General features: G+C 41.4%; 1 protein-coding gene across 2 annotated transcripts in view; it reads right to left on the bottom strand.

The window, feature by feature from the left end:
• grk3 (G protein-coupled receptor kinase 3) overlaps positions 1-13017 on the bottom strand; it is a 185863-nt gene that overhangs the window by 66118 nt on the left and 106728 nt on the right. For both annotated transcript variants that reach the window (XM_078421459.1, XM_078421460.1), the window contains exons 4-7: positions 12529-12630; positions 9364-9438; positions 6924-6985; positions 1636-1687 (exon numbers count right to left, since the gene is read on the bottom strand). In XM_078421459.1, coding sequence (XP_078277585.1) covers positions 1636-1687; positions 6924-6985; positions 9364-9438; positions 12529-12630 — 291 coding nt within the window. The remainder of the gene's footprint in view (positions 1-1635; positions 1688-6923; positions 6986-9363; positions 9439-12528; positions 12631-13017) is intronic.

Raw genomic sequence — 13017 nt, 5'->3', positions numbered from 1 at the left:
AGGAAAGAACTCAAGTGAGAGATTAGAAGGGCCAGAAGGAGCCATGAAATATCAATGGCGAGTTGGATTAAGGAAAATCTCAAGGCTTTTTACATGTATGTTAAAAATAGGAACAACCAGGGAGAATATAGGACAGTTCAAAGATCTATAGGACCTTTGGCTAGGCCGTATTTGGAGAAATGTGTGCAGTTCTCGTCGCCCCACTGCAGGAAAGATGTGGAATCTTTAGAGAGGGTGCAGTGGAGATTTACTAGAATGCTGCCTGAATTAGGTTTTCAGCTACAGGGATAGATTGGATAGACTTGGATTGTTTTCTTTGGAATGTTGGAGGTTGAGGGGAGACTTGATAGAAGTATATAAAATTATGAGAGGCATGGATAGGGTAGACAGTCGTAATATTTTTCCCAGTGTGGAAATGTGCAACACTTGAGGGCATAGCTACAAGGTGAATGGGGGAAAGTGAATCGGAGATATCTGGGGCATTAATGTTTTACGTATGGGGGGGGGGGGGGGGTGCGTGGAATTTATTGCCAGGGGTGGTAGTGAATGCTGACAAGATAGTGACGTTTAAGGGGCTTTTAGAGAGGAAATGGAAGTACAGGGAATAGAGGGATATGGATCATATGCAGGCAGATTAAATTAGTTCAGCTAAGCATCATATTTGACACAAACATCGTGGTTCAAAGGGCACATTTCCTATGCTGTTATGTTCAATGTTCTAAAAGCTCATTTCACATTATTTTTCAGGCAGTAATTGCTACTCATACATTTTTGGCAAATTGTTCTGCTAAATAGGCTGCAGGGAACTACATTGGCCAATGGTACTTGAAATTAACACTCATCATCTGTCCAGCGATAAGCCTCTCCTTGTTGGCGTGGATTTATGATAGTAGGCAGAATTGGCTTAAAATTATTATGGGAAATGGGAAACCAGTGAACTTGTAGCAATCGGAATTATATCTGTGTTAAACTGACAATCCCTGCTGTTAATTTCAGAGCCAGCTGATCTCAAGATTGAGAAACAAGAAATTGTACCCCACTGTGACACCTTGGTGATAGAAGAGAAAAAAGTATGATAAGCAGTAAAAATGCAAACGATTAGTTCTAGCTTTACAAAATGAAGGAAAAATTGGGACTTCTGCCCAGTTTCATGCAACCCTAGTTATTTCAAAAATAAGATTCATAAAGCAGCAGTTGGTTGAAAATGTCTTAAACTGTTTTAGCCAATACACCTAAACTTCAGCTTTATTTTTTGGATTCGAAACACAAAATAATCAGCATGGATTGTTCCTCAATTAATAATGATAAAGAATGACTTCCATCTTGACAGCACCATGTTTCATTATAACATTATTTTGATAGGCAATGACATTTACAAATGAGGCAAACGCTGGTTATGACTTCTGGCTCTTCTTTACATGGAGACCTTCAATGCCTGAATAAGTTGGTGAGGCTTCAGATTAGCATTTCACTCACAGGATAACTTACACAGATGAGGTACTTAACATATATTACAAGACAGTAAAATACTACTACCACCAATTCACCTGACAAATATCACGTGAACGTTGTGAACACGAGTGTAAAAGACAACTGATGCTCTATAAATAGCTGAATAATAAACGGTGTACTTACATGAATGTTTAGTTCCACATTCTTCCATTGGCAGAACCGAGTGAATCTGTCACTGAAAAAGAAACCAAAAATGAGAAACCAGTGGGTCAAGAGGAAGTCAGCTTCATATGTTGAGAAAATCAGTTTATAAAGTCCAGGTAGATTTGAAATTAACTGCAATTCGAGCAGAGATTTGTTTCAGATTTCCAGTTTTCTTTATTCCTTTTAAAGTCACTGGAGTTACATCCAAACCTTTAAAAGTTAACCATTCCACGAGGGACGTGGTGGGTGATTCATTTTACGTATTTGTATACCTAACTTATGACACAGCATCTAATAGTTGTTTCCCTACTTCTGTGACTGATGACCACAGTCTGAATTTCACTTCATGTGTGCAAACTCAAGAGCATTGCAATGTGCTACATTGGACCAACAATCTGTCAACCAGCAGATGATTACGCTGCTGAGATATCATTGTTGAGCAATGGCAGTGAGCCAATGGAACACAATCTTGCTGGAGTCTCTCATGAGGACAGCATTCATTCGCCCATCCCTGTCACGAACCAGAACCCTTGCCGTTCCCATCATTTCAAAAGCTGAGGTCACCAACAAAATATACAACCTAAAGCCAACAGTGCTCAATACCATCCTTCAGGACCATCCTCAGCCACTTTCATAGCCACTTTGGAGATACTGTGTAGAACTACATGGGTGGACAAAGCCAAACAGAAGACATGCACTAAGGCAATGCAGATCCACAGGGATTAGCACACATATGTATTATGTTTGACATGATGTGAACTATAACATTGGCTTTGTTTGGAATACCTACATTTTGTCATAGAGTTGTACAGCACAGAAACCCAACTTGTCCATGCTGACCTAGATGCCTATCTGCATCAATCCAATTTTCCTGCATTTGGCCCTTACCCCACTATTGCTTTCCTATCCATGTACCTAACAAACTGTGATTGTCTCTGGCTCTACTGCGTCCTCTGGCAACTAGTTCCATATACCCACTGTTCTCTGCATGAAAAACCTGCTCCTCGGATCGCCTTTAAATATTTATTTTCTTACCTTAAACCTATGTCTGCTAGTTTCAGACTCCCCTATCCTTGGTAAAAGACTGACTATCTACCGTATCTATTCCCCTTATAATTTTATAAACCTCTGATAAGGTCTCCCTTCAGTCTTGTGCTCCAGTGAGAACAAACCCAACCTAACTAATCTTTCCTTATAACTAAGTCCCTCCATTCTGGCAAAGTATGTGTGATTTTTTTCTGCTTTCTAATGCAACCACATCCTTTCTATGGTGTGATGACCAAACCTGCACATAATATTTCGAGTGTGGCCAAACTAATGTTATGTACAGCTGCATACTCTTATACTCAAAACTACTGCCTTTGTAGGCAAACAAACTAAAGGCCTTCTTCACCACCTTATTCAGATATCACCAATTTTAGGGAATAATAGACATACCCCATGGTGCCTTTGTACAGACAACTTTCAATAATCTCTGAAGTTTATTGTACACATCTGGCCAATATAAGATGACACAAAAATGCATAACCTTACACTTGTCTGGATTAAATTCCATTTGCCACTGGTCCAACCAACTTTCCAGCAGATCGATGCTCCTTTGTATCCTTGGGTATCCATGCTCGTGTCAATAGTAAATTTACTTATGACCACAGACAAACATTCTCATCCAGCTTACCAAATCCTTCCAGTATGCCATTGGGTACAGACTTCCAGGTAGAAAAATGACCCTTCGCCACAAACCTCTGCGTCCTATCACCAGGACAATTTTGGATCGAGTTTGCCAAAACATCTGGAAGACGATGTGCCCCAACTTTCTAGACTAGCATACCTTGCTTCTTGGCAGAGGTCTTGCTACCATCCATGTATAGTGCCTTGCCTTCATCAAATTCTTGGTAACTTCCTTGAAAATTTTCTTTGGCATTGTTCTTTACTTTCACATTGTGCAAGGCAGATGCATGTTATACAGGGAACTGTTATGTTCCAGTCACAGATTTAGATAGAATTTTCACTGATATCTTGGTCAGAAAGGAGCAATGTAAGCTAGGTTCATTTTTTACACTCATGCCCTCCTCCTCTCTCTCCATTTCTTCAGCTGCTCAAGTTTTTTGGCAAGGACTATCCCCTCATGAAAGCAAGGTAATGCAATAAGTATCTGATCTCCAAAAATGCTGAGCAGTTCACTGTTTCAAAGATTTAGACAAGGATTAAGCAAGGATTTCAAAGACAAGGATCACTGGTCTTAATGACTACAGGCCTGTCGCACTTACCTATGTAGTCATGAAGACCTTTGAAAGACTTGTGCTGGCCCAGCTGAAAAATATCACAAACCCCCTGCTGGACCCCCTGCAGTTTGCATACAGGGCCAATAGATCGGTGGATGACGCAGTCAACCTAGGCTTGCACTTCATCCTCCAGCACCTAGACCGCAAGGGGACCTATGCCAGGATTCTGTTTGTGGACTTTAGCTCCGCTTTTAACACCATTGTGCCAGAGCTACTACACTACAAACTCTCCCAGCTGACTGTGCCTGAACCCATCTGTCAGTGGATCATCAACTTCCTGACGGACCCGCAGACCCTCAGCATAGGAGCACCGCAAGGCTGCGTATTCTCCCCTCTCCTTTACTCTCTCTACACCAATGACTGCACCTCCACAGACGCCTCTCAAGCTCCTCAAGTTTGCGGATGACACTACCCTGATTGGACTGATCCAGGATGGGGAGGAATCTGCCTACAGATGAGAAGTGACATCTGTAACAACCTGGAGCGCAATGCCCTCAAGACAGTGGAACTAATTATAGACTTTCGAAGAGATCCCCCTCCCCCCTCCCTACTCACCATCAACAACACCATAATCACATCTGTGGAGTCATTTAAGTTCCTTGGAACCATCATCTCCAGGGACCTTAAATGGGGGGCCACCATCGACTCCACAGTCAAAAAGGCCCAACAGAGGATGTACTTCCTGCGGCAACTGAGGAAACACAATCTGCCACAGCCAATGATGGTCCAATTCTATATTGCTGTCATTGAGTCCGTCCTCACCTTCTCCATCATGGTCTGGTTTGGTTCGCACAGCTGAGAAGGTTGTTGGCTGCAACCTTCCCTCCATTGATGAACTGTACACTGCAAGGGCCAGGAAGCGAGCGGGCAAGATCATCTCTGACCCCTCTCACCCTGGCCACAAACCCTTCGAAGCACTTCCCTCTGGAAGGCGACTCCGGACTGTCAAAGCAGCCACAGCCAGACATAAAAACAGCTTTTTTTCCACAAGTGATAGCTCTACTCAATAACCAAAGTCTGTAGTCTATTTTTTGCTCTGGTTTATTTTCACCCACATGCTTAGACCGTATTGGTGTATCCTTATTGTTTTGATGTGTTTATGCTTTATTCTTAATTGTTAACTGTATGTTTGTGTTGTGAGCGGAGCCATTTGTGAGCGGAGCATCAAGGCACATTCCTTGTATATGCATACTTGGCCAATAAACTTATTCATTCATTCATTTGTTCTCAAGCTTTGTCACGCTTGGCTCTCAATGTATGAATGCAATTTCTAATATATTTGATTGGGACTAACCTCATGAATCCCAAATACAAGCTAACTTTTGTTGATTAAAATTCTATCTGCAACAACTCCTGGAAGTCAATGTACAACCTGGAAAACCCTCAGAGCAATTCAGGCACGAGAGTGGCACCTGACTTTATTCCTGAAATACTATGACACCATTAGAAAGAACTAGAAAATACTTTAGATTTCGAATTCTTCAGGTCTTCGAACTGAAGAACCATCAGGAAGGTGAAATGGATAAAATGTGACTACCTCATTAGTAGTTAGTGTGAACGCAACACATCCCACAAATTACATCAACCAGTAACAGCTGAATTACATACGCCCACTGCTTCATGCAATATACCTCCCTTATTCATCTAATACCAATATCTCTCAACTACCTTCCTTAATGTCACATACTTACCACCAATCCAACTTTTAGCCATAGCAAGCATATCACACAGACATATTGCAAGACGGCACCATACTTCTCTTCCACAAAAGCAAATGGTGAGTGACTGACGATGAGAGTTACAGAATGAATTATGGCTTTACTATAGCTTGAGACTAAGCAGAATTTAGAGAGGATGCTGGTAATCATGACATTGAGTGACACAAAGCCCATGGTCAGTGAAAGAATGGAGGTCATTAAATGAAAGTATACTTATATATGATCCTTCTCACATACTCCTTTCCCTTTTTGCACGATCTCTTCTGACTTGTAAGATCTACATAGTTTAAATCACTCCTTACCTGCTCCTCTTCCCACTGTGACCATACCGTTACCCTTTTTCATTTCAGATGGCCAAGAAATCTTACCAGCAAAGCTCCCAGCCAATAAAACATCAAAAAATGAAGATTACATCTGTCAGTTGATCTATCACTCAGCTCAGAAAATGGCAGTTTACAGACAATAAGGGAAAGTTTATGGGGGGTAGGGAACGTGGTAGGGGCAATGGGGCAGGGAACGTGCAATGGATGATAGGCATGCGCACAAAGATGTTTGGAACATTGTCAGACCTATCCAATAGCCTGCATGAGAAAGTCAAAAGCTTAGGAGAATTCAGTTCCAACCTTATAGTTCTCAGACTGCATAGAGATCTTTCTTACCAGCATGGAAATGAAAGCCAGCTCCATGTCAACACCCATGGGCGCAACCATGTTGGAACCTCTGTAGGCTGACATCTCAGTTTCCAATGTCCCACATGCCTTGTATTAAAGAACATTCATACACCACAAATCCTGTTATCAGCGACATTCACGGGGGATAAACCCTGTAATATCAGCATTAACACACCACAAAATCCATTATTAAAAGCAAATACACTGCATGTACCCTATTTAAAAAACCACTGATAGAGGACATACCTCTAAATCAGAATTTGCAGTGTTCACTCTTTTGAAAACAATATTGGAATGGTACATTGCCTATCATAAAGACCATCTATACAACATATACACTGCTTTTAATAGCATTTGCATAGGATGAAACAATCCATGAACAGCATTCATGTAAATATTTTTTTCAAGATAGACATTCACATTTCAAGAACCATTTTTGTCAACAACATTTGCACAGCACACACTTTCTAAATAGCGTTTAGAGAGGATGTGTCTTTCTCAAAGTATTAATTGCTCAACATGTAACTCTAAACAATAGCAGTAACACACATACTTTCCATAAAAATTGCACATGCAGAAGTGAGCTTTGTACATACCTCTCTATAAATTTCTGGAACATTTTTCCCCGTAGACTGTCACAGATCTCTTCAATGTATGGCTGGTGAAATAAATGACAAGTAAATGTTGAAAATCAACAGATTGCTTATGTTGCAATTTTCACAGAATAGTAGTTGATAGCTATTGTCTATTGTCTATTGTCTATTGTCTATTGATCAGTAGAAACTTCAGAGCAAACCACAGTACTGTACACTCAAATTTCCTCATGAGTTTATCGATTGTAGTTGTATTATTTTTAACTTAATTCTAGCAAGTGTCATTATTCAGCATTTTAAAGCAAAAACTGACATATAATACTTCAAAACATAGTAAAGCACAGTCTTTGAACTGGAAATATCTCTAGTCATTAGAAACATAGAAAATAGGTGCAGGAGTAGGCCATTCGGCCCTTTGAGCCTGCACCGCCATTCAATATGATCATGGCTGATCATCCAACTCAGTATCCCGTACCTGCCTTCTCTCCATACCCCCTGATCCCTTTAGCCACAAGGGCCACATCTAACTCCCTCTTAAATATAGCCAATGAACTGGCCTCAACTACCTTCTGTGGCAGAGAATTCCACAGATTCACCACTCTCTGTGTGAAAAAAAAGTTTTCATCTCGGTCCTAAAAGACTTCCCCCTTATCCTTAAACTGTGACCCCTTGTTCTGGACTTCCCCAACATCGGGAACAATCTTCCTGCACCTAGCCTGTCCAACCCCTTAAGAATTTTGTAAGTTTCTATAAGATCCCCCCTCAATCTTCTAAATTCCTACATCCCCACAGTAAAGGCTGAGGATGCAGATGTGTGAGGGGGCAAGGAAGCATTAAGTCCTGCCTGGTGGCCAACTGATAGAGTGCACTGTGGAGATTCTGAAATTCTGAATCCAGCTGCTGCCATTTAGGTAAATAGAGACAAGAATGGGCTATTTCCCTCCAGATTGATCCAACCCATTAAATCGTGACTGATACATACATCAAAATCCACTTCATCTCTTTTGCATCATATCCTTGAAACATTTACATAACAAAAAATCTGTTGATCTAACTCTGAACATTTCAATTGATCCTTGGCAGAACAGAGCCTGATTGGGAAAAAAATCTCATGATTGCAATTTTACATAGCCCCAAGTTTAAGATTATGTCTTCTTGTTCTGGATTTCTAACAAGATCTTAACAAATTTCTTTATCATCAAACACCTCAATTCATCACTATTCCAAACTCAACTTATCCTCCTAATTTATCTCTTTAAACTACAATATGCATAATGTTGCACTGTACCTCTTCCAAAGCTAATATGTAGACATGGAGTTATACAGCACGGAAACAGACCCTGTGTCCCAACATGATCAAGATGTCCTATCTAAACTAGTTTCATTAGCCCGAGTTTGGCCTACATCCCTCAAAACCTTTGCCATCCATGTACCCATCCAAATAGCTTTTAAATCCTGTTATAGTACCTACCTCAACTACCTCTTCTGGCAGCTCGTTCCACATATCCACCACTGTCTGACTTTAAAAATTGCCCTTCAGGTTCCTACCAAATCTTTTCTTTCTCACCTTAAACCTATGGTTCTTGATTCCACTTTAATTTTAAAAATTTTGTTGCACAATTTCGGATTGTACTACAATCTTGCACCTTTTTGCTATTTTGCACTTGTCTCTGTTGTATTTATCGTTACTGCATGTATATTGTTTACTCTTGGAGCTTCATGTGAACAAGAAATGTCATTGCACCCTGATATATATGACAGTAAGCTTCAGACTCAGTAGGATGAGGAGGTCTCCAAGAACTGATACATGGCTCTGCACGGTAGAGTCAGCCTACTAGACTACACAACACTACCTTTGATGGTAATATTGGGATTCATACTGAGTGAGTGGAGGGCGACATGTTCTGAGGGGGTGAGATTGGACTGAGTAAGGGCAGAGGAGATGTCAAGATGATCAAAAGTAAAGAGAGGGTAGAAAGGTGGTAGAGGGTGTCCAGGAGAAGGAAGATTGTTGGAGACGGGCGAAGGAGGGTCATCATTTGGGGAGAGATGTGCAATGAATACCTGCCAAAAAAATGAAGTTGCATAGAAGCGACGACACATGCTCAACATTGTGGCAGGCTTGGAACTCATCAAGCTGTTGGCGCAGGTGTACAGAGATATGGCGTCGACTGAGGACAGACATTCAACATTGAAGAGGGGAGTTCAAGGGGGTTAGTGAAGGCATAATAGGAGTTTGGGTTGGAGTCAGGCACAGGGTCAAAGTGGTAAAGGGCTCTGGGAAGATACCATGGAGGGAGGAGGTGAGCTCAGGGGATATGAAGGGTGGTACAGGAGCAGAGGGAGGAGGGGTGGGGGGCGTGAAGGTGACATCGTCACCAACGGTTGAAGAGGAGCGGGAGCCAGAAATGTCCATGTCAAAAGCCCCGGCCTGGCGACGTACCTGGAAGAGACTGGGTGGCACTTGCTTCTTGGCCAAATGAGTTTGCACATGGTCCACTGCTCGCTTGGAGAAAGCCTACATTGGAACAAATGGTGGGTTTATATTAACATCTCCTCATACTAAAATATCTAAAAACTATTTCTATAAAATCAAATTTTTGATTCAACCTTCCAGCATAAAAGCAATCTTTACATCCAGCTTTTAGCAATTTACTGATCCAATTTATTTCTATTAGATATTCATTAACTTACATTTTGACGGATAAATTCTTAGCTTCTCGAGGCTTTCATTATAACTGTAGCCTCTCAATTCTGGTAACATATTGTGAACGAATAAATCACTTTGCAACCTTTATTTTTCAAAATTTCATGGTCATAAACTGAAACAGTATTTTAATACAGTCTAACTATTTTTTTCCATTGACTCAATAACGGTTCATTGTTTTCGTCATTGTGGCAAATTCAGGCATGTGAGTGAAGTTAAAAAAAAGAGGAAAAGAGTCGAGTGCTTGCGCTTACCCGTATAGCAGATCAAAAATTTGGGAACATTTTGAAAATCTACACACAAAATTAACAGTTTCAAGCCTCTTTTAGTGCATTTCAAAGTGAAAACGACATTACAAAATAATGTGAATATGTCACTGTAATAACGTTTGAATTATTTTAATTAATTTAGTTATATAATTGTGCACTTAAATTTAATACTTATTCATTACAGTTCCACCACTGATTTTCTGGCACTCTTGGTTCCAGAGCTTTGTTGGTTTATCCAGCCGGCCAAGGAAGTCGGCTATGTGCTGGCTCCAGCTGGGCTGGAGTTCCAGAGCCCTGGCCGCAGGTTGCAAATTCAACCCACCGATCGGCCGTGGAAGTCCAGGTAGCCCAGCCTAGGTGTCACATTTTCGGGGAGACTTCCAAGGAGGGGGGATTTCAAGTGGGCTCTCGTAATTTTGTCCGATTTCAATGATTTGCAGCTATTTCTTGCGGAATCATGTGTTCCGGGTAACCCCGGTTGAGAAATGCTGCTATACATCGTTTCTTTTCTTTTTTTCCCTTTTTTTTCCCGATCCAATTTCTCCGTTGGTAAGCGCGATTTTGGCAAAGTGAAAAACGCGGAAATCATGCAAAAAGCACGGAAAATGGATTTTTAAAAACTTGGAAATCCGCGGAAACGCAGAAAATTCACATGCCTGCAAATTTGGAAGACTCAATGAATGGAATGGTGGAATTGTTTACACTCAGTTAAGACTCTCCAGATGAGGTCCTTGGTGCTTATTTCAATATTCCTGGCAAAGGGAAAACAAGTCTTCAGGTAATTGTTTGAGATTTAAATGAGGGCATGGTATAGAGATTGAAACAGACAAAATTACTTTGGGGTTTGACAAGGCAGATAGGAAATTTGCAGAAAGAGACTATTCGGTGAAGAATTCCAAATATTCACCACCATTCGCCATGGGCATTTCTCCTTATTTCAGCCCTAAGCAACTGACCCCCTCTCCATCATTATCACAATGCACCTCTCATCACAGACTCAGCCAGGAAACTCAACTATTATGTATATAGCCTGTCAAGCCCTTTAATAATTTTGTAAATTTCAATGACATCTCCCTCTCTTTCTTTGAATGTTTAGAGGATACAATACAATACAATATATCTTTATTGTCATTGTACCCAGGGGTACAACGAGATTGGGAATGCGCCTCCCATACGATGCAATAATTTAAGTAATTTAGACAACAGCAACCCAACGAAACGAAACAATTGTAACAGTTTTAGACAGGGTAAAAGTGCAAGTTGATCTATGCATTGTGGCCATCCGGCTCAGCAGGACCGGTTCATAGCAGCTATGGCCCTGGGGATGAAGCTGTTCCTGAGTCTGGAGGTGCGGGCGTAGAAGGCCTTGTATCGTCTGCCCGATGGAAGGAGTTCGAACAGACTGTTGCAGGGGTGTGAAGAGTCTTTGTGGATGCTGGTGGCTTTTCTGAGGCATCGTGTGTTGTAGATGCCCTCCAAGTCTGGTAGCTGTGTTCCGATGGCCCTCTGAGCTCTATGGACTACCCGCTGTAGAGCTTTCCTTTCTGCCTCCGTGCAGCTGAGGTACCACACAGGGATGCCAAGCGTTAGGATGCTCTCTATGGTGCAGCGGTAGAAGGTCGTCAGCAGCTGTTGGAGTAGACCAGACTTTTTCAGTGTTCTTAAGTAGAACAGTCTTTGTTGTGCCTTCTTGACCAGCGCAGCAGTGTTATTGGACCATGTTAGGTCCTCCGAAATGTGAGTGCCCAGAAACTTGAAGCTGGACACTCTCTCCACACTGTCCCCGTTGATAGAGATCGGGGCATATTCCCCGTTATGTGACCTACGGAAGTTGATGATCAGCTCCTTGGTCTTGGTGGTATTTAGGGACAGGTTGTTATCCGAGCACCAGTCCGCCAGGTTCTGCACCTCCGCTCTATAGTTTGTTTCATCCCCGTTGGTGATAAGCCCGATCACTGTTGTGTCGTCTGCAAACTTGACAATGGTGTTGGTGTCAAATGCAGGAACACAGTCGTGTGTGAAGAGGGAGTAGAGCATGGGGCTCAGAACACAGCCCTGTGGTGTGCCGGTACTCAGGGTGATAGTGGAGGACAGGTGCGGGCCCATTCTCACTGCCTGCGGTTGTTCCAGCAGGAAGTCCAGGATCCAGTCACATAATGACGAGCTGAGGCCTAGCTGGTGGAGTTTGGTGATGAGCTTGGTGGGGATGACCGTGTTGAAGGCGGAGCTATAGTCTATGAATAGCATCCTCACGTACGTGCCCTGTCTCTCTAGGTGAGTCAGGATATAGGCCCACTCTTCACAATCTTTTCTCATACAATAGATCTGCCTTCTCTGGAATGAATCAAATAATTCCTTGCTGTGATCCCTTTATGGCACATAAATAATTTTGTTAGATAATGAGCCCAAATTTCTACACAAGACCCAAGCAGCTCTCTTATGAAGCTTCTTTGTAGGTAGGGAGGGAGATAACATTTTCCCTGCACGGGTTGTATAGAACCTGCGGCACAGTTCAAAATGAATCAAAATCAAATACCAATCTTATATGTAATGCAAGTACACAATTCAGATCCTTATGCAGATGTGAAATAAAGTTTATAAATTGGGTATTTTTATGTAGAAGTGTACTCACGTGTGAACAGGACAACAATTCTTTCATTATATATTTATCATAAATCTGTCGACTCCGACATAAACGATCTTCTTCAGAGTCCAGCTTTTCATAGTCTTTAATCTGCAAGGGAAAATATTATTATTATAATCTGGTCTGATTATTATTTTAAGATGCAACATAGAAACTTTGATCTTACATACAGTTTAGTTGTTACTGGGTGTTGAATATTTTCTCAAGAATACAGTTCCTTTCTGAAGTTACTCATGACCTAAAGATCATCTTTCCAGTTTTCTTTATTTATTTATTTTTCATCAATTTATATTTATGCTCAATCATTTTTTAAAGTCTTCTTTCACCAGTCTTCAACATTTTAAAAGGGGAAAAAGAAATCCCTGTGTAATTTATATAAATACAACTTTTTCGTTTTGGCTGCCACGATACTTGTCGTAGCAGATATCTCGGTGGTGTTTTGTGGAGCTGTAGCTGGACCCCATTCATTGGAATGTG

Source organism: Rhinoraja longicauda, chromosome 25 (assembly GCF_053455715.1).
Source record: "Rhinoraja longicauda isolate Sanriku21f chromosome 25, sRhiLon1.1, whole genome shotgun sequence".
In the NCBI taxonomy this organism is placed as follows: domain Eukaryota; kingdom Metazoa; phylum Chordata; class Chondrichthyes; order Rajiformes; family Arhynchobatidae; genus Rhinoraja; species Rhinoraja longicauda.
Note: the sequence above shows the minus strand (reverse complement) of the source record. Positions and strands in the feature narration are given on the sequence as shown.